Source organism: Dermochelys coriacea, chromosome 4, assembly GCF_009764565.3.
Source record: "Dermochelys coriacea isolate rDerCor1 chromosome 4, rDerCor1.pri.v4, whole genome shotgun sequence".
Taxonomy (NCBI): domain Eukaryota; kingdom Metazoa; phylum Chordata; order Testudines; family Dermochelyidae; genus Dermochelys; species Dermochelys coriacea.
The window spans coordinates 82020946-82047481 of record NC_050071.1 but is presented as its reverse complement, the minus strand read 5'-3'; the positions used below and the strand labels follow the sequence as shown (position 1 = coordinate 82047481).

Genomic DNA, 26536 nt, shown 5'->3' with positions numbered 1-26536 from the left:
TAAGGATAGAATTTAATAATTACTGAACAGACACATCAGACGTTATTTCAGAACGAGTTCAGTGCTGCAGTATGTTTGGAAAGCAGTGAGGATAAATATTTAATAAAACGCTGTTTTAAGGCAGTGTGTCAACTTCATTACCTTCAATGTTAATCTTTTGTAACAAATAATATATTCATTGATTGTTCTTTGGAGGCTTGCTGTCAATGTAAAGAGTGACTTTTAACTTCAGTTTAAATGGAAATGTAGTTATATCTGGCCTCCTTTGGAGAACTTAAGTATTGATCTTCATCCTGCTTTTACCTGGGGGCAGTGGGTATGTGACAGGCAGAAACTGATTTGATATGTTGTGATCTTGGTACAAAGAGATGAATAGGGAATAAAGTCAAGATTCCTAAAATAAACCAAAACTAAATCTGACACAACTCCACTGTTTTCATTCTAGCAAGAACCAGTTGAGTCATCTTTTGCAGTGACTAATGGAATAACTGAGGTCTCTTCTGACTGCTTCCTACCCTCCACTATAAAAAGTGAAGTTGACAGTACTGTGAACATTGTAGGTAAGTGCTTCCAGTGAATACTTCTCACATGTAAAGGTAAACCAGTATGCATGTGTCTTTAGACTTTAAACTCCAGTTCATGACATAGATGGTATCAGAATAGCACATATGCCTGCATGAAGCTGATCCTAGCAACAGTATTTTACATTTTGGAGTATGCTAAAGTTTTATAAAACATGGTTCACAGGATCAGGTTTGTAGTCTAAAGGTTTGCCATAAACCCAGGATGTGAGTTCAGTTCTCTAGCTCAATCCCTTGCTCCAAAACTAGCAGGGGTTGGGAGCAACAAGCTCATCTTCTGAGGGGGAAAAAAAAGTACTTCTCATCACTTTGGTGGCCCTTCCTGACATTAATCAGCTCCAGGGAGAACCACAGACAGCGTTCCACAGCCAGGTTGATATTTTATCCAGTGCATTCTGGGTAGTAAAATTGGGGCGTAGAAGTTGAAAGAGTTCTCATGATTCCAAGATGGCTTGAAGGGCTTTTGACAGGTTGCCATTTTGGTGGTATTTTAAATATATATATTAAAGGATTAAATGTGATGTGACCCAGATAATTTTAACCAGCACCTCAGTAACAGAATGTTCTGTTAACATCACGGTGTTAACAGCGAAGATGAGTGAAAACTGCATTTAAAACTGGTGCGTTAGGAGTTAGCTGACAGAGTAAAATGTGAAAAACTAGTTCTTAGCAAAGTAAGTTAGGTTATGTTTTGACAGCTCTTTGGCTGTAGTTATTGTTACAGTGAAATGAAATTTAATCACCACTTGGCCTGGAATGTCTTTTTTTCTGTACAAGGTGAAGTGTTTGAAAATATGTTAACTTTTTCTTTGCAAAGATGATAGGTTTTAGTTGCAATGACTTGTTTTATGTCACGTTTATTTTGCAGGCTAAGTTGTAAGCTTTTTCACTGAGAGACTTTTCTGGATGGAAAATTTATGGGTGCTTTTGCTCTCCAGGGAGCAGTATATTTAATTGCACTGCGTTTTTATGAGCATGTTTAGATTTCTGCTCCTTCTATTACAGAAGGTCTTAAAATTAGCCTTGGAGGAATTCCAGCACTGTAGTGAAACATATTTCCCAAGTAGGTCAGACCCAGGTGCAAAATTGAAATCTAAAATACCCAAAGGTTGATGTGGAGCCAGTGGGAAGAAACTTTATACATTTTTGCTTTATTTAGCAAAGTATAAGTCAAACAATGGACAATTTAAACCCTTTTGGGGGCATATTGAGCCTGATCCCAATTAAGTCAAAAGAAAGACTGACTTCAATGAACTATGGATTTGACTAGGCTTATAGAACTCAATTCTGTGAGGTACTGAGTGCTTTCAACTTCCATTTAACTTCACTGGAAGTTAAATGCACTCTGCATTGATAAGAGGTTCTCAGTAGTTCATAGGAAAAGACCAGTAGATGACACTAATATTTATCAGTCCGGTCTATGTGCCATAATAAAAATAAGGAAAGTTACTTAGGCAAACAGAAGTGAATCCAAATGTTGTAGGGCTTTATTTTTGCCATTGTTCCTAGGTATACATCATTCATAGCAGGAATACCTAGGGCCAAATCCTGCTCCCTTCACTCATGTGAATAATCTTTATTTCACGAATAAAGCATTTGGGATTTGGTGTGTAATTGAGAGCATCCTTTTGTGTGAGCGTGCTTTCTAGTTTAATTATCTAGGCTGTGCACTGTCTATCCGAACTAAACAGGGAAAAATCCTTATTTACTACTCCAAGTAGCTTTTCAACACAAACAGGAAAAAAAAACCCAAAATAAATGCAGAATAGATTCATCATGTGTGTGCTGGGGAGGGGAAGGGAAAGAGGGGAGATGGTGCAGCTGATGCCAAGCCCATGGCATTTTGTTCAAGCTACCAGTATTTTTGCGGATGAGCACTGACGTTATCTCTCAGGGTTGGGTAAGAATTCTCCAGATACTGAAGAGAAAGATAAGGCCATGAAGGCAGTGTTCTTAATAAGACAGCATTGCACAACACTGCGGTTTCACACTGATAATGAACATGGGATGTTTTTTCCACCCTCTTTGCTTTTATTGAGAGCTTGCTGCAGAACCAGGAGGAATGTTGTTTACAGTGGAAATAAGTATCTGGAGCAAAGTGGTAGGAATTCTAAATCAGGCTCCTTTTAAAGAGCCTAGTCAATGTCTGTTTAAAGTTATGTTTGCTGGGATTGCTTCATAAAATACTGGTTTGGGGAGGTTTCCAGATTAGCTACTTGTCATTTTACAGAACAAAATTATATGCAATTAATTTAAATGGGAAAAAAGGCTTGTTTAACACTTTTGTTAATAAGAATAGCATCTGCAGTTATGTCATCTCTGAGAAGAATTACTAAATCTGTCATACATCAGTGTATAATCTTGGCACCAGTTTGGGGCTAGAAGAAATGTCTCCCCTGCAACCCTCCTGTTACAATATTGTGTAATTTTCTACATGTGTTTTGGTTACTTTTTAGCTTGTTTTGAAGCATCCAATATTGGCCACTGTCAGAGACAAAAGACCAGACTACACGAACTGTTGATCAGATCCAGTATGGCAATTCCTATTCCTTAAAATAGGCAAAGCAATCCATCATTTTATAATCCTTCAGTCTAACAGTATATCACTACTCACAAATCACTCTGAACCAAATCCCGCAGCACATATTCCCACAAAACTCCCATTGAGATCGTGAGACTTTTGTCTGAGTAAGGAGTTTTGACCCGCTATGTTCAAATGAAAGGAGAACATAATTTTCTCTTTTGTCTTTGATTGTGAATTCTGAGGAACACTCACGAGACTAGGTCTAATCCTGAGCTTTTTATCACCTGCTGGTTATTTTAGATTTATATCTGTGCACAACTTCTGCTTAGCAAATGTATTTCACATCGTGCTGGAATCCCATTTCATTTAAAAAACTTTTCCTAGTGGAGCGGGGGACAGACCGCATACCATGGATACAATGCCCCCCCCCAGTCATTTACTAGACAGAGGATGCATTTTATTAGTGTAATTGTTTTATGTTGATATTGTTGAGATAAAGAAGTTGTACAAGGAGGAAGTATTTGTCTGTGGGTTGAACACATGTCTGGAAGTTCAGGGTTTTCTTCCTGGCTTTTACCTTTGTTTCACTGTCAGTTAAGCTCTGGGTACCTTAGTTTACTCATCTGTAAAACGGGTGTAAAAATATTTAGTTGTCTCACAGCTGTGTTGTGTGGCTTACCCAATGTCTGTAAAGTGTTTTGGGATCCTTGAATGAAGAACTTGCAGAATATTACAGGATGCCTCAACTTCGTAGAGGGAAAAAAATGGAGCTTTTTCTAACCAAGGTGTGGAGCAGCATTTACCTGCCAAAGTGGGAAACTCCTTTGTTAATATTTAACCAAATTGCAGCACAGAGATTATGAAATACATTTCAGTCACAGACCCTGGTGCTTAGAGGCTAACAAGCTCAACATTGCTTTTTACATACGATAGCTGGTATTGCAGGGGATGGCAAGAAGTCCTTGCCTCATTCCTGTCTCTGGAGAAACTCAGCCAGATTCATTCCCTGTTTAAAACCACTGAAGTCAGTAGAATTACCTAGGGATTAATTTGGGCCATTGTAAATGAGTTTTGAATCGCTGTGTCTTACAGTACCTGATGTGTATCAGGGCATCCAAAGTCCGCAAAGCACTGGCAACTTGCCAGGCTCAGCATCTGACATTAAGAGGGATGTATTGCAGCTACCCATCACCATTAATACAGAAGTGCAGCGTACAGTAATCACTGATTCTAGCAATAGTGTTCTGATAAAGATGAGACCTGTATACTCTGGTAAGCCCTGATTTCTCTATTAAAGATTAGCACAGCTACAGGTTGCATTGTGGAACTGTGGGCTACCTCTGGCTAGGGGCCACACTTACTCATCTGCTTAAGCATTTCCAGTGGTGACAACTGGAAAGGAAGGTGGCAGCTTTGAAGGTGTTAGAGATTGAAAACATCAATCAAAATTTCCTTGGAAGCCTTGTTAAAAACAGTCAGGCATGGAGGAAAGCACAGAAACTGTAGTGAGAAGACCACAATTTAGCTACTAATACAGGGGTGGGTAAACTGTTTGGCCCAAGAGCCACATCTGGGAATAGAAATTGTATGGTGGGCCATGGATGCTCACAAAATTGGGGTTGGGGTGCAGGAGGGGGTGAGGGCTCTGGGGTGGGGCCAGAAATAAGGTGTTCAGGGTGCGGGAGGAGGCTCCAGGCTGGGGTGGGGGAGTAATGTGCGGGAAGGGGTGCAGATTACGGCTAGGGGTGGGGCTTGGGATGAGGGGCTTGGGGTGTAGAAGGTTGCTCTGGGCTGGGATCGAGGGGTTTGAAGGGCAGAAAGGGGATCAGGGCTGGGGCAGGGGGTTGGGGTGGGAGCAGGGGTACAGGCTCTGGCTGGGGGTATGGGCTCTTGGGTGGGGCTGGGGATGAGGGGTTTGTGGTACAGAAGGGTGCTCCAGGCTGGGTTTGAGGGGTTTGGAGGACAGGAGGGGGATCAGGGCTGGGTCAGGGGGTCAGGGCATGGGGAGAGGCTCAGGGGCGCAGGCTTCAAGCAGCGCTTACCTCAAGCAGCTCTCGGAAGCAGCGACATGTCCCTTCTTTGGCTCCTATGTGGAGGCGCGGCCTGGTGGCTCTGCACACTGCCCCTCTGCAGCCACCGCCCCTGCAGCTCCAATTGAAGCACTGGAGAGGGCCACTGGCGCGCATAGGAGCCAGGGTGGAGTGGGGGGCATGCTGCGGCTTCCAGGAGCCATGTGGAGCTGCCCCCGACCCTGCTCCCCGGTTGCTATGCCAGAGTGGGGCCATGCTGCAGCTTCCAGGAGCTGTGTGGAGCGGCCCCCGACCCTGCTTCGCGGCTAGAGCACTGGAGTGGGGCAAACCCCCAGACCCTGCTCCCCAGCAGGAGCTCACGGGCCGGCTTAAAATGGCTCACAGGCTGGATCCAGCCTGTGGGTCATAGTTTGCCCACCTCTGTACTAATGCAACAGTTCAATGTGTCTGACAAATCAGGGAGTCTTGCAATAACCTATCTCTTCCTTCTGATATGGAGTTGTAGGACAGCCCCACCTTGATGGCAATACTGAGGAGCAGGTGATAGTTGCCAATCCTCCTGATGTTTGCCAAGTAGTAGAGGTGACAACAGAGTGTGATGAGCAGCCCCTCAGCATGAGTCAGCTATACCCTCTGCAGATCTCCCCAGTCTCCTCCTATGCAGGTAAGTCATTCCTCAAAAGAACTTTCACAAGATTCAGAAGAGCTCATCGGGTAGTGCTGGAATGTTACATAGGCCTAAGCAATTAGGCGGATACCACCGTTGGGGAGGTGGTGGATGGTTTCTTTTTTTTGTACCTTAGGGTAGTTGACAGAGATTCTGAAACACTTATACTTCGCTGGTCATTTTTTTTCGACCTGAGTTCTAATACTTCCAGGGGTGAAAGTAAGTTAGCGGACTTACTGGTATGCCAGAGTCCTGAACAGGGGGCGTGGTCTCAACCAGAAGAGGCGTGGCCTTAACCGAAAGAGGCAGGGCCTTAAATCCCCGGGCCCTTTAAATCACCCCTGAGCTACCAGCTGCAGAGGCAATTTAAAGGGCCCAGGGCTCCAGCTGCCGCTACTGCAGCAGAGCCCCGGACCCTTTAAATCATTGAGGAGCCCTGGGGGCTCCTGGCTGCCACCGCTACCCCGGGGCTCTGGGCTCTGGCAGAGCTTTAAAGGGCCTGGGGCTCCACCGTGGTAGTAGCTGCCGGAGCCCCGAGCCCTTTAAATCCCCGCCTGAGCCCTGCTGCCCGAGTCCTAGGGTAGCGGCGGCCGGGCTCCGTCAGGGATTTAAAGGGCCCCGGGGCTCCAGCCGCCACTACTGCCCCGGCCCTTTAAATCCACTCCGGAGCCCTGCCACCACTACCCAGGGTTTCCGCTGCAGGGCTCCAGCGGGGATTTAAAGGTCTGGGGCGGTAGCGGTGGCTAGAGCTCCAGGGCTGTTTAAATCCCTGCCAGAGCCTCGCTGCTGCTACCCCAGGGCTTTAAATTGCCCTCTGGGAAAGCCAGTCCCGGTATGGCGCACCGGCTCTTACAGGTACGCCATACCGGGGCGTACTGGCTTACTTTTACCTCTGAATACTTCCAAGTATCTTCCCTAGTTTCACATTGGGAAGCCAGAAAGCAACATCTATTTTAGGAGGGAAATATAAGTAACTAATGGCAATTAAGAAAAGGAGTACTTGTGGCACCTTAGAGACTAACAAATTTATTAGAGCATAAGCTTTCGTGAGCTACAGCTCACTTCATCGGATGCATTTAAATGCATCCGATGAAGTGAGCTGTAGCTCACGAAAGCTTATGCTCTAATAAATTTGTTAGTCTCTAAGGTGCCACAAGTACTCCTTTTCTTTTTGCAAATACAGACTAACACGGCTGCTACTCTGAAACTAATGGCAATTAAGTAACTAATGGAAAGTAAACCTTTGTAGGTGCAAAATCAGTTAAGGATGCACATCTTTTATTAGAAAGACAGTGTTAACTTAAAATGATGTAGATTGAAAGCTTATCTTTCTCACCAACAAAAGTTGGTCCAATAAAAGATATTACCTCACTCACCTTGTCTCCTAATGCTGCAATCAAGTTTCTTTCTCTATAACACCTTTGATTATAAAAGGTGAAAGACAGTTAAAAATCCAGTGTTTCTGACTCTATTTATACTGGTTTTTTTTCTTTTGTATTTCTCTCAGCTTGAACTGAAAATCAACTTTGACATTTTAGTATCGCTTTCAGATTCTTAGTGCTGCAGTTTTGGGGCTTTAAATTCTGATGGAGAATGTTTATTTAAAAACAACTGTTTTCATTGGATATTTTCAATATGGAAACATTTCTACATTTTATAAAAGCTTGTTTTTATAACATGTAAACATTGGCCCAAATTTAAGTTGACAGTGTTATTTTACTATTACTGCCTTATAGAACTGATGTTGTTTTTAGAGTTATCACATTTGCTCTTCATCCCACGATTTCTCTTGATTAGTCACTATCATTGGATTACAGATGAATCCTATTTTAAGAGGCCCGGGAAGCATAATGACCTGTTTTCTCTTCCCCTTCTCTCCCTGCACAGCCTTATTTTTACATATTGTATCTCCCACTATCCACTCCAGTTTTCTTTAACATTTATCATACTGTAAAGCAAGAAGAGTCGTATGTACAGTATATTTTGTCCATTTACTGTTTTCATGTAATTCACATTTACTAATTGTCCCATGTAATAATTACAGGGAACAAGGACACAGATACTGCTAGCCTTATTCGTGTGAATAGAAGCTTGTTCCACAAGTGGCTTGAACGGAACAATTCCTGGAGAAAGGTGCTTTTTAACATGAGAAGGGCTAGCAGAATCTATCCCTGAATAGTCTAAACTACATTTCATTATTACTTATTTTTAATCAACCAAAATATTGAAATGTAGTGATCGTAATCGTTACAAAATGTAGTTTGTTAAATCTGAAGGCACATTTGAAAGCTTTAGTTTCTAAGGTGCCTAAAGCAAATACTAGACTAAGGAAATCTAGATTGAGTATTTCATAGTCTCATTGGATGTGGATGGAAATACATTGCCAACATTCCACTAGTGCTCTTGCTCAGTGGTTCTAAAGTTATAGTTTGTGGAGCCTCAGAACAGATAGAGATGGTGGAGAATTAGGAGATGGGCCACAGAACTGAGCACTATAGATACTTTGACACGGAGGCCCACATCCTCAAAGGTATTTGGGTACTTAACTCCCATTAAAGGTCTGGGCCTAAACTCTTTGGGGTGGGGACTGTCTCTTTGCTATATGTTTGTACAGTGTCTAGCACAAAGGGATTGGGGCATCTAGGCACTTCAGCTGATGATAATGTCACTGTGTAAGTATGGAACTGGGAGTTTCAGAGAGGAGGCTGTCTCTGTTGCAGAGGTCTGCAGAATGGCAAAGCTGGACTGTTACTGATCTAAACATACTTGAAAGGTGGCAACAGTCTGAGACACAACATGTCCTTCATTTTTGCACTGTTATCAAATAGCTTACAAGCCTTCAGAGGGCATAGGTAGAAACAGAAATGTTTATCCTTTTAAATGGTCATTAATACTACATTGGTCTGGGTGTGACTCATTACTCTCTCTGTGGCTTTATCTTTCAACCATTAGGCAAATTAGTTCGACACATTTTTATAGAAAATATTTTTATCTTAATGTCAGGGTGAATAGCATCATGTTCTCTTGGAATCACCTCGAGCATTGCTCTGTCACATGCTGATATATGATCATCATGGCCACTGTGGTTAGTCTGTAATGGCCCGAGCTTCAGCAGGGCTTTGGGAAGAGGATGTTATAAAATGTATTACTAATAGAAGATCGGGCCTTAGAAACATTTGTCTGTCTGTCAAATGCTTCTTGCACTACTCTCCCAGTATAACTGAACATGACAAAAATGCTTCTCTTAACCTCTGCCAAAGAATCTGAATAAATAATTTGAGTACATAGAAAATATGTGGAACTAGATCTTGGGATGTGCAGCATCTGCTTTGCACCACTCTATTGTCATGAAGCAGCCCTATAGCCAGCATAGCTGACCATGGGAGGATCACCCAAGAGTAGGCATATCCTCCAGTATTCGTGTAATGGCTTTTATGCTACCTCACTTCCTGGCCCAGCATACGGGGCATGCATGGGGAAAATGAGGCACAGTTGTGGTGTCCCTATGCATTGCTGATTCTCAGCTGTTGTACTGGAATCGTGGGAGTCTTCAGGATGTTCTAACTCCATATTTGGGGATGGTGCACAGCTAGTTCAGGCTTGGGTGACTTAATGCCACCTTTCTACTTCATGAGTGCATTTCATGGCAGAAGACAAGGATCTGGCCCAGGATTTTTTTTAAGCATACAAATGATTCACAGGATAGGAATCCCTGTGCGTTTTATGTTGGGGCTGCCACCAATCCTGAAATTCATAGGATAATCTCACTTCTCCTGACTCTACTTTGCACTGTGCAAATCCAAATGGTACAACCATTCAAGAGTCCCAGGTTTATTTTTGGACCTTGCAATAGCATGGTGTGGCAGAGTAATGCACAAGGGATGTGCCGGATGCATCCTATGTACATATTGCATGTGTGAGAAGGCCACTCATTATGCAGTGACTTACCACGATAACAATTATTTTATCACTGCTACCAAAAAGTGGTCTGAGGTACACAAAAATGTTTTCTTGCAAAAACCCATCTTCCTCCTTTTTGAAGCTGTTCAAGCTAACACCTACCTATTTCCCTTATTTGCTAGCCTCATTCTTTGCTTACCTCATCTTGTTGACAATAATTCAAATAGTCTTGCAGCCTCTTTTTCCTTTAGAATTTTGTGCATCCCAGTGATCTTCTCCCCTTGCCAGTGCTGGAACCTTCTCTTGCTCAGACTTTTGATAATATATAAACATTGAGGACAGATTCCTTCTTGTTTGCATTACAAAATTCTTTATTACCACACATTTCTGTACATCGGAGTATCTGTTTCATGTCTGCATATGAATTCTTTCTATCCATGTCATTCCCAAATTGTGCCCCTTGTCTTCTATACAGATTGTTCTCCTGCCTTCCCTTTCCCATCCTAGCTTGTAGTTTGGTTTAATTGGCAAAAACCATCTTGTGACAACTCTGTTTGTTTATCCAGGTCAGCACATGTGAAGTTGTACAAAGTCCGAATCCTTATCAGAATAACTAGTCCGCTACAGCTGTTTTTATATAACTTCCTCATGTGGATAGGTTATGCTGCAGTAAAGTGACTTTTCCAGAATGCAATGATCCCATCTATTTGCTTAGCACTGTATGTGTCTGTGGCCCACTCACCCCCAGTTACAGTGTGTGCATTTGGGTTAGGAGACAGGAACACAGATGTGATGAGAAGTGTGGAGGTAGAGGCATTGTGTGTGTATGGGGGGGATGATAAGAGGCATGTGTAAGTACAGTGCTCAGGGGAAGTATGGGAGGGGTATATGTGTGTGAAGGTGCAGTGGTTGGTGGGATTATGGGGTGTGTGCGTGTGTGTGTGTGTGTGTGTGTGTGTGTGTGTGTGTGTGTGTGGAGGTGGAGGTGGAGGTGCAGTGGGGGGATGAGGAGAGGGGGGTGTGTGTGGAGGTGCAGTGGGTAGGGGGTGAGGAGAGGGTGTGTGTGCATGTGTGTGAATAGAGGTACAGTGCTTGGGGAGCTGATGGCAGGAGTGTGTATGTGGAGGTGCAGTGATGGAGAGGATGATTATAGGTGGGGGGGCAAGGAAGGTACAGCAGTTTTGGGGATCATAAAAGGGATGTGTGTGGAGATTCAGTGATGGAGGGGCTCGGGGTGGGATATTAAGGGCAAGAGAAGGATGAAACAAAAGTAAATGAGAACAAATTCTATTGTAGCAGTAACAAAATATGTTACAGAAGATTAGACCTTGAGGCTGAAAGTTTAGATAGAAATTATCAAGTGAAAGCATCTTTATCTCTTTGGGTGCAGTCATGAACAGTGATAAAGCAAAGGAAAGGACTTTGCAACATTTTAGCTACACCATAAAAAGATAGCAAATACAGTGGTGAAGGAAAATAAAGTCTCTCCTTTTGCCCGTAAGGTTAAGCAGAGATAAGCCCCTTGTGCATCTGCTTCTCTTTAACATTTCCTACATCTAGTGTAGTCTATTTTCCTGCTTTAAGTGCACAGGCTTGTTTATCATGTTAACCTTTTTATTTTACTCTGTTCAGGTGCTCACAGGTTCAGCAAGCAGTTTTATGTAGGCCTCATGTTACAAGTCTGGAGTCAATCCATGCATATTTAATTTTATTTATTTATTTATTTGTGTGTTTCTTTTAATCTTTGCTAGCTCTAGAAGAGGTTATAGTGACCTGTTTCTAAGCAGTGGATATTGTCTGTTTAGATGGATTTTGATACTTCAGGTAGAATGATGCCAACTTTCATTTTTACTTCCATTTCATCCAACAGAAAGTGAAACGACGGACAGTATTCCCAGTGATGAAGAAAATGCAGAGGTAAGCATTTGCTTTTATAGTGCTCAGCAGAAATTCTTCAAGTACTAAAGTGACACATTGTGGAGGTTCTTTCCTATTGTCCCCACCAAAATACATTTCTACTCAGACACTATTAATTTTAATAGTGGAGGGAGGGCTGTATGGAGACGAATGTTCAGATGCTTGTAGAATGAAGTTGATGCCTGTTTTAAAAAAAAAAACACACACACACACACCAAAAAAAAAAAAACCCTCATCTCTCAAAATTAGAAGTAAACTAATTTGTACAGGAAAATCAAAAATGTGCTTTGGAGAGATGTCAACTGTGGAAACAAATTTCTTTATACAGGAGGGGCTTTGTGCATGCGTGTGTGTTATGGCTCAGTATTTCTGGGTAGCTTAGTATTTTATCATGGTTGCGAGCAGCCTTGTTTGGATTTTCTTGTATGTTGTCTGGGCTCACACAATAGCAGGAAATGGCGATCTTGATGATGGAGAGACTTTTGCAAATGTGGTACATGTGAGCTTTCCTGACAAGTTTGTCCTCATGCTTTGAATGAAAAAAAAACAAAGGAAATAATATATAACCACCAAATATTGTGTGGAGCTATTGCTTGTGACCTAACAGAACCCATGGAACATTTTTTCATTTGCAGCCCTAATTTTGCATGTGCTGAATAGATGCATGCACATCTATTTGTGCATGTAAATCTCAGCTTTATATGTGTAGATCACATAATTGGACATAAAAATACATATGTATATTAGAGACAAGGCTGAAATTTGGCTTCAGGATTCCAGCTTCATATTCATGAAATACTTCTCTGCAAGACCCTTTCCTTGCTCTGTTTAAAAAAAAAAAACTAAAAAAAAAAGTTGGAATCCTTTCGGTGGGAGAATTCTGTTATGAAGTCAAAAATGAGCAGCAACATTAACTCTGCTCTCAGTGTACATACTTTAACGTTAAATAAGCTCTTCATCTCTCATCCTCCTGAAGGGGGAGGGGAGCTTGGGGGGAGCACTTACCAAGCTAATGACATTTAATACCATAAAAAGAAGTGAAAATTCTCTAAGGATGTAAAAATAGCACCTTGCAGGGTAGTGTGCTGGAGTATGGTTGAGCTGCTACTTGCTGCCAGAAGGAGGGTTGGCTTTAGTAGGGCATGGATAAGGAAAGTGACCCTAAAACATTGCTGATCCTGTAGGCCATATTTTCCATCCTGCTGCTGCAGGAAGAGGAGAACAAAACTCAGCAGACACCCCTAGGACAGTCTGAACAAGCTGGGGATGAGAAACGTCTCTACTTGCTTCTCAGTGCAGGGCTTAGCACTAGTTCTATAGTAAGATTACCTTGCTCCCCAGTCTCATTAGAATTCCCCTCCTGGGTGTGCACTGATGTTCCACATGCATTAGGGGATGGAGCAGATCTCTGTGGCATGATCGCCTACAGGCCGCTTGGATATCCGAGTGGATAGCCCATGAAAGAATAATGCTAGCAGCGTTAACAGCCACTGGATTCTGTTCTGTGCTGACTAAGGAAAGACATCATCTATGTTTAGGCACTTGACTTCTGTGGGTGACCAAACTTCCTCTGAATTCAGGGACTGAAACCCTTGCCCATTCCAAGGAGGAGGGAATCCCCTGATAGACCAATGGGGGGAAATTTTGAACTTTGAAGCTCGGAGTTCCTTGCCCCTCTACCCATTTTTCCAGAATAACTGGAGAGTATGGCCTTTGTGTTCCATCAGCAGGGTAAATTATGCAGAGGAACACCTAGACTTCAGAGAGTGGGATTGGAGGGAGAAGAAATCACAAAGTCACACACAAAAGGCTAGAAGCACAGATTTTAGTGGCCATTCCTTAGTACATGGTCCTTTATTTGGCTACAACACCGTAATGAAATTTAGGGCAAGTCTGAAAGAGAGAAGAGAGCAGCCTCTGTATCAGTTGTATTAGTAGGAGTAGTTTACAAAATCACATTCACTGACAGTCTTTTTCTTTTCAGGGTCGGATTCATTGGCAAAAGAAAAACATTGAAGGCAAACAGTATCTGAGCAACCTGGGTATGAGGAACACTTCTCATATTCTTCCCAGTATGGCTACTTTTGTGACTTCCAACAAGCCTGACCTCCAGGTCACTATCAAAGAAGAAAGCTCCCCACTGCCTTACAACAGCTCCTGGCCCCCTTTCCCAGCTATCCCTCTCCCACAAGTAGTGTCTTCAGCTTCTGCCAGCAGCAGCAGGCCAGACCATGAGACACGGGCTAGTGTCATCAAGAAAACATCAGACATCACCCAGTCGAGAGTCAAGAGCTGCTAAGCCTTTGACTGTGTCTGTTTAGTTTTGGTTTGTTTTTGTATTTTATGTCTCTCTAGAAGAGGTGCAACTCTGACGCACATTAGACAAATCTAAGGGAAAGCCTTGACAATATAGAACATTGCTGTGTCCGACTCCAGTACTGGAGCTTTTTAACTCAGGACTCCAGCCATCAGTATGTATACCTGAAACCAGATGGATTTCCAAGGTTACTGCATAGGAAAAACAGAACTTTGGCCCACTTATATAAGTTCCAGTACTTCATAAGAGGACCAACAACCACAAGGGAAGTGGTGTTGCGGCACTTCTTGCAGTCAAGGCTGTGATGGAACTGAAAGCCTCAGAATGGAAGAGAAAATGTGAACTAGCTGGAATTTTTTTTAAATAAAAAAAAATCTATTGTGAATATGTACATAGTGCAGTACTAGCAACATTGCAGTCTGCTTCTGCACCTTATTAAAAAGCACTTACGAAAAGGCCTTTTATTACCTTGCTCTAATGAATGGCACATTCAAAGCCCCCTCCCATCTTTATTCTTTTCCAAGGCTATTCTTTCTAACAAGTCTTGAGAAGTATGGGAAAGAAAAGGAAGGTGAACCTTCCTATATGGATTTCACACATTAAGACTGCTTTTCTCGTGTTTGTTTCTAATCTGCTATGCTTGAATGCCGCGTGGTACAATAGGAAGAAAAATATTACAGAGATATTATGCAAATTCCCAGATTTCAAGAAGGAAAAAAATACTCTAATTCTAACCAGAGCAAGCTTTTTTATTTTTTATACAGGGGAATATTTTATTCAAAGTAAAATTCTAAAGTGAATATAATTGTTTTTTTTTAAATCTTTTCTACAGCAAATTTATAATTTTAAGATTCAGTTCTTGGTGGGTTATCAGCAGTTATTACATCCTTGTGGCACATTTTTTTAATTTTGTAAAGGTGAAATAGCTTTTATGAGCTCATGTAGCAATCAAATTATCCTGTGGATTGATAATAAATATGATATAGTTAAATTTTTAATAATCCTCTTATTTGTCCTTTTTTAATCTTAGCCACACTTCTTGGGCTTTGGGGTGAAGAGGGTGAAGGATGTCACATCTCATAATGGAAAACTGGGATTAGCCTTTGCTTTAGAATCAAGAACTATCCTGTACATTGTGAATGAAATGGGAAGTACTGTGGGACAACTGCAGCACAGCACAGATAGAAAGAGCAACTAGGACTTAAAGGCAATGTGGTCAGGCACCAGACTAGTAATCAGGAGACCAGGGCTCTGTCCCCAACTCTGCTACTGACCTGTTGTGCGTGTCTCTCTCTTTTTTTCCCTGTCTATAAAATGGGGATAGTGATATTTTTTTAAGTCCTCTGAGTAATAATAATAAATATTATTAGTGGACTGAAAACAGGATTGGCAGCCATGTAAACGCCATGCTGAGTTCTGATCCAGGTCATTACGAAAAGGAGGTTTGGACAGTGGGGGTTCTGATCTGTAGGATTCTGCTATATCAGTAACTCAATGCCACGTCACACCCGCAGTTCTTAGCACTTAGTTCTTAGTCTTCTGTCAGTGTGAAGTGCTGCTTACAAATCCATGGCACAAGACAGCTGATGTTCTAATGAGTGCTCTTGGGCAAGAACTTATTTTGCCTCAGTAAACTCAGATGAGGAGCTGGAGGAGGGTTATAGAAAAGATAATGCAGCTCAAGGCTTTTCTGAGATAGCTTTGTGGGACCTCCCCTTGCATGATCTCAGCAGCACAGAAAAAGAGCTCTTTGGAGTCCCAGGAAGAGAGGGCAATGGTGCTGTAAATACTGGGGGAGATCCAAATCCCGAAGGCTCCTCCATGCATGGATCTAGGACAATGGACATGGGTCTCCATTTTTACTAAGGCCCAGAGGCACAAAGCTGCTTAGGAACTTACATCTGGGATCTAGTCACCTACATCCGTTTTAGGCATGTGCTCCAGAAAAAGCTCTGTTCAGCTGCTACCTCACCCTGTAGGTGCCTAAATTTTCATTGTAAAAGTTCCTTAGGTACCTACGGTTCTGCCTGTGGACATGAACGCTGCTGCCTTATGCTAGGCATCCAGATGCCTGTCTCCGCCCTAAGCTGCAGTACAATCCTGAAATTGGGGTGCCAGGCACCACAATGCCCATGCCACCTGCAGAAACCTGATTCAGTAGGCATGCCCAACTGCCTTTGTGGTTCTGGGCCTTAGTCAGTCACTTCTCAGGGGAAATTCCCATTGAAGTGAAGCAGCTGAGATTGTGTTTCTTTGATTTTTGCAAAAAATTAAGAATAACCAAAAAAAACAAACGAACCCCCACCCTGAATCAGAGGCAACTTCCCCCTCTCACCAAACCCAAGTTTCTTTAGCAAGTGGGAAAAGGGACAATTAACCAGATTTTGTTTTTTAAAAGGTAGATATGTGATAGAATCATAGACTTTAAGGTCAGAAGGGACCATTATGATCTTGCTTGTTAGAGTAATGCTACTCCCCCGCTGCTCTGGTTGCAAACACAGAGCACTAGGGGAGGGAAAAAACAATGGCAACATCTTGACTTTAGCCAGCAAAACTATTTCTCAAATTAAATAACATTTCCTAATAAGCAGAACGTGTATGGAAACCTAATGCACAGAGTAACCAGCTGAGGGAGAGGAGGCTAACTGTCCACAGATGGAGTAATAAACAGGGTTTTATATGTCACCTTCACCCAGGGCAGCTAAGCTCAGTGCCACCTGGTTGTCACTATGTCCAGGTGTGTCTATAGGTCATTCAGGTCAAACTCTAGATGCTGCTGAGTCCCGGCCCTTTGCACTAATCCCTAGCCCAGAAGGTCCCAAATTTTTTCCCTCAGGCCCGCCTCTGCAGCTGCAATAGGCACCATGGCCCACTATCAACACACATCTGTCAGGGAGAGGGATCCCATGGGACATGCACAGCCCATCACCTCAGCAGGGATCAGAGCCAGCGAGCGGGTGAAGGGGCCAGGTAGGTGTCACAGCCAAGCCCTGCGAACATCCTCCACCTCAGCAGCTCACTGAGTGCCTTGCACCTGGTAGCCCTGCCCTAGTCACCCACCCACCACCCTGGCACGCCTCACAGGCACCCACCTGCCCGAGAATGAGGAAAGGGCTCGAGGGCCACCAGTGCTGGGCAAAGCTAGGCACTCTGGCTGGGCCTGACCTTGATGGTCCCAATCACAGGATTGTAGACTCCAGGCCATGAGCAGTGGGTATTGCAGGCCAAGGGAAGCTAAGTCTCCCCGAAAAGCTCCGTGTCTCCCCCGCACCCATGTGCTGCCCCAAGGCCCCTTCCTGCTTCCCACTCTTTCCCCTGTGGCCCCAGCCCAGGCTGCTCCTCTTCCCAGAAGCAGGCGGGGCTGGGGCTAGAGTGGGCCAGCCTATGGCCCAGGACTCGGGGTGGCTGGGGCCAGTGCTTGGGCTGCCTGGTGCTGGGGCCACCTGGTGCTGCAGGGTTGGCGATGCTCAGGTCAGCCAGAGGGGCCTGGGGCTGGGGTGAGGAGGCCAGCAGCTGCGGCTCAGGGCTCTGGCAATGGCAGGAGGGGGCGATACTTTGGGCAGAAGGGATGGGAGCTAGCCTCCCCTTCACACGCTGCCCATGCTACAGGCAGACACAGCAAAACCACCGAGGCCTGGTCCCTAGGGCAGGGGTGGGCAAACTTTTTGGCCCAAGGGCCACATCTGGGAATAGAAATTGTATGGCAGGCCATGAATGCTCACAAAATTGAGGTTGCGGTGAGGACTCTAGGCTGGGGCCAGAAATGAGTTCAGGGTGTGGGAGGGGGCTCTGGGTTGGGGGGGAGGAGTGGCGTGGGGTAGGGAGTGAGGGCTTTGGCTGCGGGTCTGGGCTCTGGGGATGAGGGGTTTGGGGTGTAGGAGGTGGGCTGGGACAGAGGGATTCGGAGGGCGGAGCAGGGCTGGGGCAGGAGTTTGGGGGTGTGAGGAGAGGCTCAGGGGTGCAGGCTCTGGGCAGCGCTTAACCTGCTCCCGGAAGCAGTGGCATGTCCCTTCTCCAGCTCCTATGCACAGGCATGGCCAGACAGCTCTGCACGCTGCCTCGTCCGCAGGCACCGCCCCTGCAGCTCCCATTGGAGTGCTGGAGGGGCCATTGCAGTGCGTAGGAGTGCTGGAGCAGGGCCATGTTGCGGCTTCCAGGAACTGCGTGGAGTGCCCCGCCCCCACCCGAACCCTGCTCCCCAGCTACAGAGCTGGAGCACCAGAGAGGGGCAAGCCCCAAACCCCATGCCCCAGCGGTGTGGCAGCTCAGTGCAGGACCGGCTGGAGAGTTACCATACTTCAAGTTCCCAAAGAGAGGATGCTACTGGAGGGAAAGGGAGGGGGCAGCTAGATAAGGGGTTACGGTTAGGGGGCATGCTGGAGGGTGTGTGTGTGTCTATTGGGCGGCGGTATTTGGGGGGTGCTGGAGGAAGCCTTTGGGCCTCACTCACAAGGTGGTGGGCAATGCTGCCCCCTGTCATGGCAGCAGGAGAGCTAGCACAGGCTCAGGATGCAGCACCAGCCCGTTAGTCAGTGTGTCCATGCAGGGTGGGGATGTGGGGCCTGGCCTTGTCATCCCGCGCAGCCAAGTTCTGGGGCCCCACAGCGAGGCAGGAGGCCTGGCTGCAAGGGGCTTGGTGGCTCCGCTTATGGCCCCGAACCCTCCAGCTGCTGTGTGTTGGGGATAGCCATGTCTCCTCACTCGGTGCCCACCACTCAGCAGCGCCGCTTTGCCCTCTACCACCTACCGGGGCACTGAGCTCCCCCAGCCCTGGCTGGGGGCCAGCCCTGGCCACCACGACACCAAGGTATACACTTTAGGGGATGAGGGAGGCAACACCGCACCTACCCCCAACTCCACCCATGACAGACCACCCAGGACTGCCTCACAGTCCACCGGTTAGGAACCTCTGCACTAGCCCACACTTCCTCCTTTAGCACTTAATCCTGGGAGATGCTGAACACACTCAGGGCCCATTAAAAGCAATGGCAGTCCCATGAGGTGCCCCTGACAATATCAGACTCCTACTGTTTTGCAGCATGTGCAATGTCCTTGCTCATGTAAAGTCCATAATTCACTACCTCTTACTACAGTAACTGGGCTACATTTTGGGGGCTCTTCAGAAATGTGCAAGGTTCAGGTATTGCATTCCTAAAAGTCTCGGTAAATCTTCAAATCACGTAAATTGTTGCATCCGACGAAGTGAGCTGTAGCCCACGAAAGCTTATGCTCAAATAAATTTGTTAGTCTCTAAGGTGCCACAAGTTGTCCTTTTCTTTTTGTAAATTACTTAGGCACCTAGGTCCCTTTTTCACTCCACTTAGGAGTCCAAGGTAATGGCTGCAATAGGAGTGTTTCACCCATGTAGGAGTCCCAGCAAGTGAGCAAGGCATGCCTCATGTGGATGCTGTTTATGCTGGCAAAGTTGTGCTTTGTAGTCTTCGAACTTATCAGCAAGTGGGTCGCCAGCAACCACTTCATCGCCGGGGGCAGCTTCACCCGTTTTGCCGGCTGGCAGTTCATCCACCGCACCCGGCTCAACTGCGTCCCACTCAACGGAGCCGTCCACCACGGGAACCGAGACAAGCGTTGCAGGAAGTGCGGCTACTCCAACGAGACCCTGCCCCACGTCCTGTGCAGCTGCAAGCCCCACTCCAGAGCCTGGCAGCTGCGCCACAACACCATCCAGAATCGCCTGGTGAAAGCCATTGCACCGTGCCGGGGGAGGTCGCGTGAACTCCACCATCCCCAGGACGGACAGCCAGTTGTGACCTGACGTGGTAGTCACCGACGAGGACCAGAAAAAGATCATCCTCATCGACATCACGGTCTCCTTTGAGAACAGGACCCCGGCCTTCTGCGAATCCCGAGCTCGTAAGCTGGAAAAATATGCCCCCCCCCCCGGCTGACACCCTGAGAGCGAAGGGCTACGAGGTGCAGATGGATACCCTGATTGTCAGAGCCCTGGGCGCTTGGGACCCCTGCAATGAGTGTGTGCTGTGGACCTGCGGGATCGGTTGACGGTATGCACGGCTCATGCGGTGCCTCATGGTCTCGGACACAATCCGATGGTCCAGGGACATCTACATCGAACACATCACCGGCCACCGACAGTACCAGGAGGTGAGCCGGTACAACATCTTGCCTCAACCATGGGAAAGGGACTGAGAGACTTCGTTTTTTTTCCATTGGACCATATGAACTGGAACCATAAACTCACTGAACATTAAATCCCACCAAATGAGGGTAGATCCATCCTCATCATCGTACTCGTCCATTATACTCCACACCTGAACATAGCCATTATATGGACAACATACTCCCATATCTCAATGTCTGTACTTTGACCCATTAAACTTTTACCCTCAATCGGGGAGATTGCAGCTTATGTATTCCTTACACCACCTGCTCCTAACTTTGCACCCCTTGATAATCTGTACCTTATTCCCTGATAACCAGAAACTTCTATGCCTAAACTCTGTACCGTTTTCTTTTTACTTCAACATTATCTGCATAAAATTATTAAAACTATCCCTACCTCTACCCCGCAAGTGAAACAAACTATACAGTGGCAGGTGTATTGTATAGCAGCCTCTAGACAAGGAGCATGTGTTAGCACAGCTAGCATCATCAGAGATCACACCCCGGCTGTCTGGCAGAAGGCTACAGTGTGGCTGTGGCCTTGGCCTCACTGACGGCAGTGGGACCTTGCACGCCACATTCGAACATGAGCCTTAAGCCCAGCTCCTCAAAGGTATGTAGGTGATTGACTTCAACGAGAGTTACATACCAAAAGACAATTGAGGATCTGTGCCAAAGTCACTTAGGTGCTTTTTTAAAAAATGTTTCATTCATCAATAAAGTGCCTGATAAGAATTTTCATAGTATAGTCTATAATTCAGGTAATAAATAATTATTGCTTTCCAGCTGCTACATCTTAATTATTTTCGTTGTGTCTTCTGGTTTATTAGGCAGCATGATAAAGTTCTGCCCCCTGAAGCGGTTCCGTGTTCCCACTGGAGTTTCCCTGGAGCACTACTATGTGGGGGCTTGTAGTCTGAGTTTTTTTTGTATTGCTTGCTGTGGTTGCAGGAGAAAAAAACAACAATGACCATTTCAGCAAATGTGTAAAGGTGGTTGCCTTCTCTGTAATAATAATAACGAGCAAGATTTTTTCAGTCAATAATACTTAAAATAGCTATTGGGAGGAAGGAAACTGCAGGGGCCAGCAGCTAGTTCTAGCACGGAAAGCATTTTGTCCAAGAACTTGCTTGTTGTATATAGATTAAGCTGCTCACAGTAGTGCAACATTTGAGTTTCACCCAGCCTGACAAGATGTAACTGATCATCATCCCAGTCATTCTGATATGCTGCAGTTTTAAATAAATCAGTCACTTTCTTTCAGGTTGAATCTGTTATTTTTTGATGAGTATTTTATGATACTTAGGCCCTTTGGGCCAATTCTGTTCTCAGTTAAACTAAATAATTCAGCTGTAGTTTAAGTACTATAGAGTTAAATGCTGTTAGTGCAGTATTTAGCTAACTACACTTGATTGTGGGCCAAATTCTCTCCTGGTGGGAAGTGACATCAGTGGCGGTTGGCCCTTTATCTTCCTTTTTTAAATGTCCTTTGTGCTTCTATACCAGCGGTGCGCAAACTATGGCCCATGGGACTGTCCTGCCCAGTCCTTGAGTTCCCAGCTTAGGAGGCTAGCCCCCAGCCCTTCCCCTGCTGTCCCCACTCCCCTGCAGCCTCAGCTCGTCGTGCCACCAGCGCTCTGGGTGGCGGGGCTGCGAGCTCCTGACGGGCAGCGCAGCGGTGTGGCTGACTCCGGCTGGGCGGCACAACTGCTAAACATGCTCTGAGCGGCAAGGTAAGAGAGTGGGGGGGGTCGGCTAAGGGACAGGGGATCCCGGGGGCAGTCAGGGGACAGGGAGCAGGGGGGAGTTGGATGGGGTGAAGGTTCTGGGGGAGGTGCGGTCAGGGGATGGGGAATGGGGATGTTGGATAGGCATGGGAGTCCTGGGTGGGGGCCTGTCAGGGAGCGGGAGTGTGGATAGGGATCGGGGCAATTAGGGGACAGGGAGCAGGGGGATTGGCTAGGGGGAGGTTAGGGGAGGGCCTGGTCAGGGGAGAAGGAGTGGGGGGGGGTTGGGTGTTGGGGGGGGACAGTCGGGGGCAGGAAGTGGGAGGGAGCAGATAGGGGCAGGGGCCAGGCTGTTTGGCAACGCACAGCCTTCCCTACCCGCCCTCCATACAGTTTTGGAACCCCTGTTCTATACAGAATAGTCTTGGTGTAAGGACTTTTTTTTTTTTTTAATATTACAGTTATTCCCACCCCATTGATGGTTTTAGACATTCTTCTCATTGTGTTACATTAATTTCCATTGTTTATCTGATGTATGCTTTATATTTGTCCTTGGCTATGTTATACAATGAGTTAGATCATTTACACACACACACACACACATTTTTAAAAATATGTTTGTGTACATTTCTCCGGAGAAACTGTTCTTTGGGGTATGGTTAATTTTACCATAGCTGTCTTATGCCATGTTCAAACAAAGATTGCAGGGTAGAATTTGCCAGGATTATCCAACAGTAACTTTATTAACTCCATATAAGTATTTGCAAGTGAAACGTAACACAGCAGCAGGAAACTGGTTGGGTGCTAAGAACAGTTGCTCTAGCACTTGCTGCTTTTGCATGTGCTTCATTTAAAGATGTTATCGCCTTCAGTCAGTTTTTCTAGTTTCAGTTTTCAGTAGTAGTTTTGCTCACATGCCCCATTGTTTTTTTTTAAAACTTGAAAAAAAAAATCCCACAGTCACTTTTAAAATAAATTATTTGTTCTTGCCATGTATCTGCAACAGAAACAACAGGAATGGCTGTGACACAGCCACAACAATTTGAATACTTTCCCAACCAGGAAATATGACTCTCTACCAGGTCAGGAAAATATTAGATCCTTTTTGGACTGATAAATATTGGGCCAAATTCTTTCTTGGTGTAAACCACACCATTCATGGCATTAAAACCTATTTACTTCCGTGTCTGTGCTGGAGCCAGCCTATTTGCATAGAATGTATTGGACCAAGTTCAGCCATGGTGTAACTCCACTGACTTTTGTGTAACCTTACAACTAATACACTATTTTTTTCAGTCACAGGAAGTAGAACTGCTGATAAATTACCTCCCCAACATCCTCAGATGTCTTAATTGCAAGCCTCTGAAGTATGCATATAAAAAATCGCCACCCAGAAGACATTTGTACCTTCGTTTTTTTTCTTTGCACCAGAAAGCAGTTAATGTATGGAATGATTTGAGAATGGAGGGATCTTATGATGATATGATGTTGCTAACCATCTTTAACAAATGTGTTTTTTTTTTAAACCAGTTCTACCTTTCACACCGTCACAATAATGCTGCCTTAAGACCACTGCATAAATCAATGGCCCAATTCTGTGTTCAGCCACAAGAATGCATTTCCTGCTGAAGCTACAGAGATTTGTACCCGTTCATCCACATGAAGAACTGGGCCCATGGGCATTTCCAGAATTCCAATGTAGAATTTGTATTACCGTGATACCCAGAGGCCTCAGTCAGCATCGAGGCCTCATTTGCTGGATGATGTACAAGATTCAGTCCTTACCTTTTAGATTAACATCCTGTAGTTTAACATCTTGATGTGGGAAAATCCTGTAGTAATGCAGTGGCCTAACCAGGAAGGCAGGAACAATTTAGGGAGCTGACTAGATTATGAAAGCTGAGATGGCCCAACATTTTGCAATGAGGTAAAATGAGTGAGTGTTTTTGCCTCAGTTTGGTGTGTACAGGAGGAGTATGTGAGGGGGAGAGTTTATGTGGGGAGTTGAGGCCTAAAAGGATCTACGACCTGTAGAAAAAGTAGATTCTTTGAGGGTACAAGGAAAATAAATTAATCCAACAATGTTGTATGTGAGGAGTAGGGAGCCTAAATCAGTGGTAGAAAATACAGTAGCCCCTTTGCTCCAAGACACAGTCCAGTGTCCCTACAGTACACAGAATATAATCCACAAATCAGATATATAATTCTAATGCCATTTGTTCTATACTGCAGATCTTCAAGGTGAAGAAGAATGGGCCTTACTTGGGCCATTGCCTATGCAAATTGCAACTGTCCTTTCTGTAGCTGAAATTTACACTTTTCATTTACCAAAACATTCTCTGCCCCATTGGTTTCAGTTTTCAGGTGGATGACGGTTTACAAATTGCTGGCATTTAGAAAATGTAGTATTCAAGGAATGTACTACTCAAGCCAAACTTTCTGCACATGAAGATTACTTGTCATATGGAAAAGTAGGAGTTGATAATTTACCACAGTGGCTGTTGCCAAAGCACAACTAGAAAGCCACCAGCTGTGTGTGAACGGAAGTTTTACAGTCAAGCTGTTCCCTGATAGGAAGTTTCTGAGAGAGCTTTGTATTTTCTTCAGTTGTTAACTGTCAGAATTCTGTGGTCCAGCATTCTAGTATTTCTATATATATTTCTAGATTCTAGTATAGTATCTCATAAATAACCAGGAATAACATGCAAAGCATTGGTATTCTTTGGAGAGACACGGAGAGAGGGAACGGGGAACTAATGTAGCATAGTAATACTTACATTACTTAGCTACTGGTTTGTGCTACTTCAGCAGTACAAAATAGCCCTAAAGCCAGCTTAACCAGCAGCCTGAGGATTCCCCCTGCACTAAAGAATCTGGTAGTGCTATAGAGCAGAAGTTCTCAAACTGTGGTCCATGGACCACCAGTAGTCCGTGAGCTCCATTCAGGTGGTCCATGGATAGTTCCCTCTAAGGTGCATGCCTGGGAAGCCATGCACAAAAGAATGAAGGGCCAGGCACTTAATTAGTGGAGCTGCACAGGCGTGGCTCCACTAATTAAGTGCCTGGACCCTGGAGAAGACACATATGTAAGGTGAGGTGGTGGCCTTGAGGGAAATAGGGGGTAGGTGGGAGGGGGCAGTGGGGTGAAAAGAGGGGATGGGGGGAATTTGGGATGTGCAGGGCTGCGGCGGTCAGAGAAAGAGGCTACTTTCCCCAGCTTCAGGGCTGTGGCTGCCAGGGAGAGACCCCCGCCTCCTTCCCAGCCCCAGCTTGGGGCCTAATGTGGCCTGGGAGAGAGGGCACATCCATTACATTCGAAAGGTAAGACTACTGATACTGGAATATGAGTTGTGTGCTTTTATTTATAAAACAAAAAAACTTCAATTATTATAAAGTTTTTTTTATATATATAGCGCTTTTATCCAAAGCGCTTTACAATAGTTAGCTAACGGTTCAAGCAACAAATGGAAAGATCATTTAGTGGTCTGCTGAGACCCTCTGCAATTTTCAAGTGGTCTGTGGAAAAAAAAAAGTTTGAGAGCCACTATTGTAGAGCCTTCTACACTAGATCCTGGCTGGCCCTCAACGTAAGGGCATGCCCAGCTGTCAGAATGGCCCCTTGAGGGCAATGAGCATTCAATGTAAGTTAGCATACCTGAGACACCACTACTCTGTGCCAAGGGAGAGGGCCTGCACAATCTGACTCCAGTTCAGCCAGATGGAAGGACCTGGCCTCAACGCTCTGAACTAGATTTGGGGCCCAATCCTGAGCAGCCTCCATGCTCAAAGAAGTCAGTGGAAGTCAAGGATGCTCAGATCTTCTAGGAGACCATGCAGAACAGGCTCCTTAATCTCTATTTATAACTCACATATATACATTACCAGATATGCACAACATAGTGTATTCTATTCCTAATGTAAATTCTTGCAAGGGGGAGGATAAATCAATTTTTAAGATGTCTCACCCTTTAGCTCTGTTTTTCTGCAAGGTCCCCACTGCTACAGCTCATGTAGTTTGAGACATCTTGAATTTTATAGAGGCATACAGTTTTCACAGCTTCCTTTCTCATTTGTTAAGCTTAATTTCCAGAAAAATTAAAATATTCCTGCATTGTTTGAGTATAGACTGAAAAATCTATTATAAAACAGTTTAGAAAACCCAGTAAATTATGAACTGGCCAGTCCTTTAGGGATTAGTGTTCTGCACTGCTGCACTAGAGACCAGGTTTGAGTGCCAGCCTCACTCTTCCTCATTTATGCTGGTAGGGACTGGGAGTATTTAATAGGAAATATGCTCTGCCCCAAGGGAAGGTGGATGTCACATTCCTGAAGAGCACCTCCTCTGGCGAGTTGAGGGATGGCACTGGAAGAACTCTAAACAGATTGCCCAGACAGCCTCATCCTAAAGGCTGTGATGTAAAGCACAGCAGGGGTGGTGCAAGACACTCCAGACTTGCACCACTAGTTTGGAAATTTAAGATAAGGAAGTTACCAAATTCACAGGGTTTTTTGTGATTATTAATTCATCAAAAGTATAGCTCTCTGAGATCCTTGGATAACACACTGTACACATACAAGATATTATTGTAATATGTCACCAACACTGCCTCATGTGGTCAATGAGTCAGTCCTGAATGGATTTAATTGCTATAACCCCAGTGGGCCATCATGTATACAGATTTACATAATTTCAGATCCCAGACTGACTGGGACAGAAAAAGGATGTTACAGA

At 44.9% G+C, this 26536-nt stretch overlaps 1 protein-coding gene across 4 annotated transcripts in view; it reads left to right on the top strand.

The window, feature by feature from the left end:
* The window catches only part of IRF2 (interferon regulatory factor 2), a 68666-nt gene extending 53732 nt beyond the window's left edge, over window positions 1-14934 (top strand). For 3 of the 4 annotated variants that reach the window (XM_038399383.2, XM_043513583.1, XM_043513582.1), the window contains 4 exons: window positions 446-560; window positions 5635-5799; window positions 11573-11619; window positions 13604-14934. In XM_038399383.2, the coding sequence (XP_038255311.1) occupies window positions 446-560; window positions 5635-5799; window positions 11573-11619; window positions 13604-13918 (642 nt within the window). In that variant the 3' untranslated portion in view covers window positions 13919-14934. The remainder of the gene's footprint in view (window positions 1-445; window positions 561-5634; window positions 5800-11572; window positions 11620-13603) is intronic. The other variant, XM_043513584.1, reaches the window with a different exon arrangement.
* The last annotated feature ends 11602 nt before the right edge of the window (window positions 14935-26536 follow it).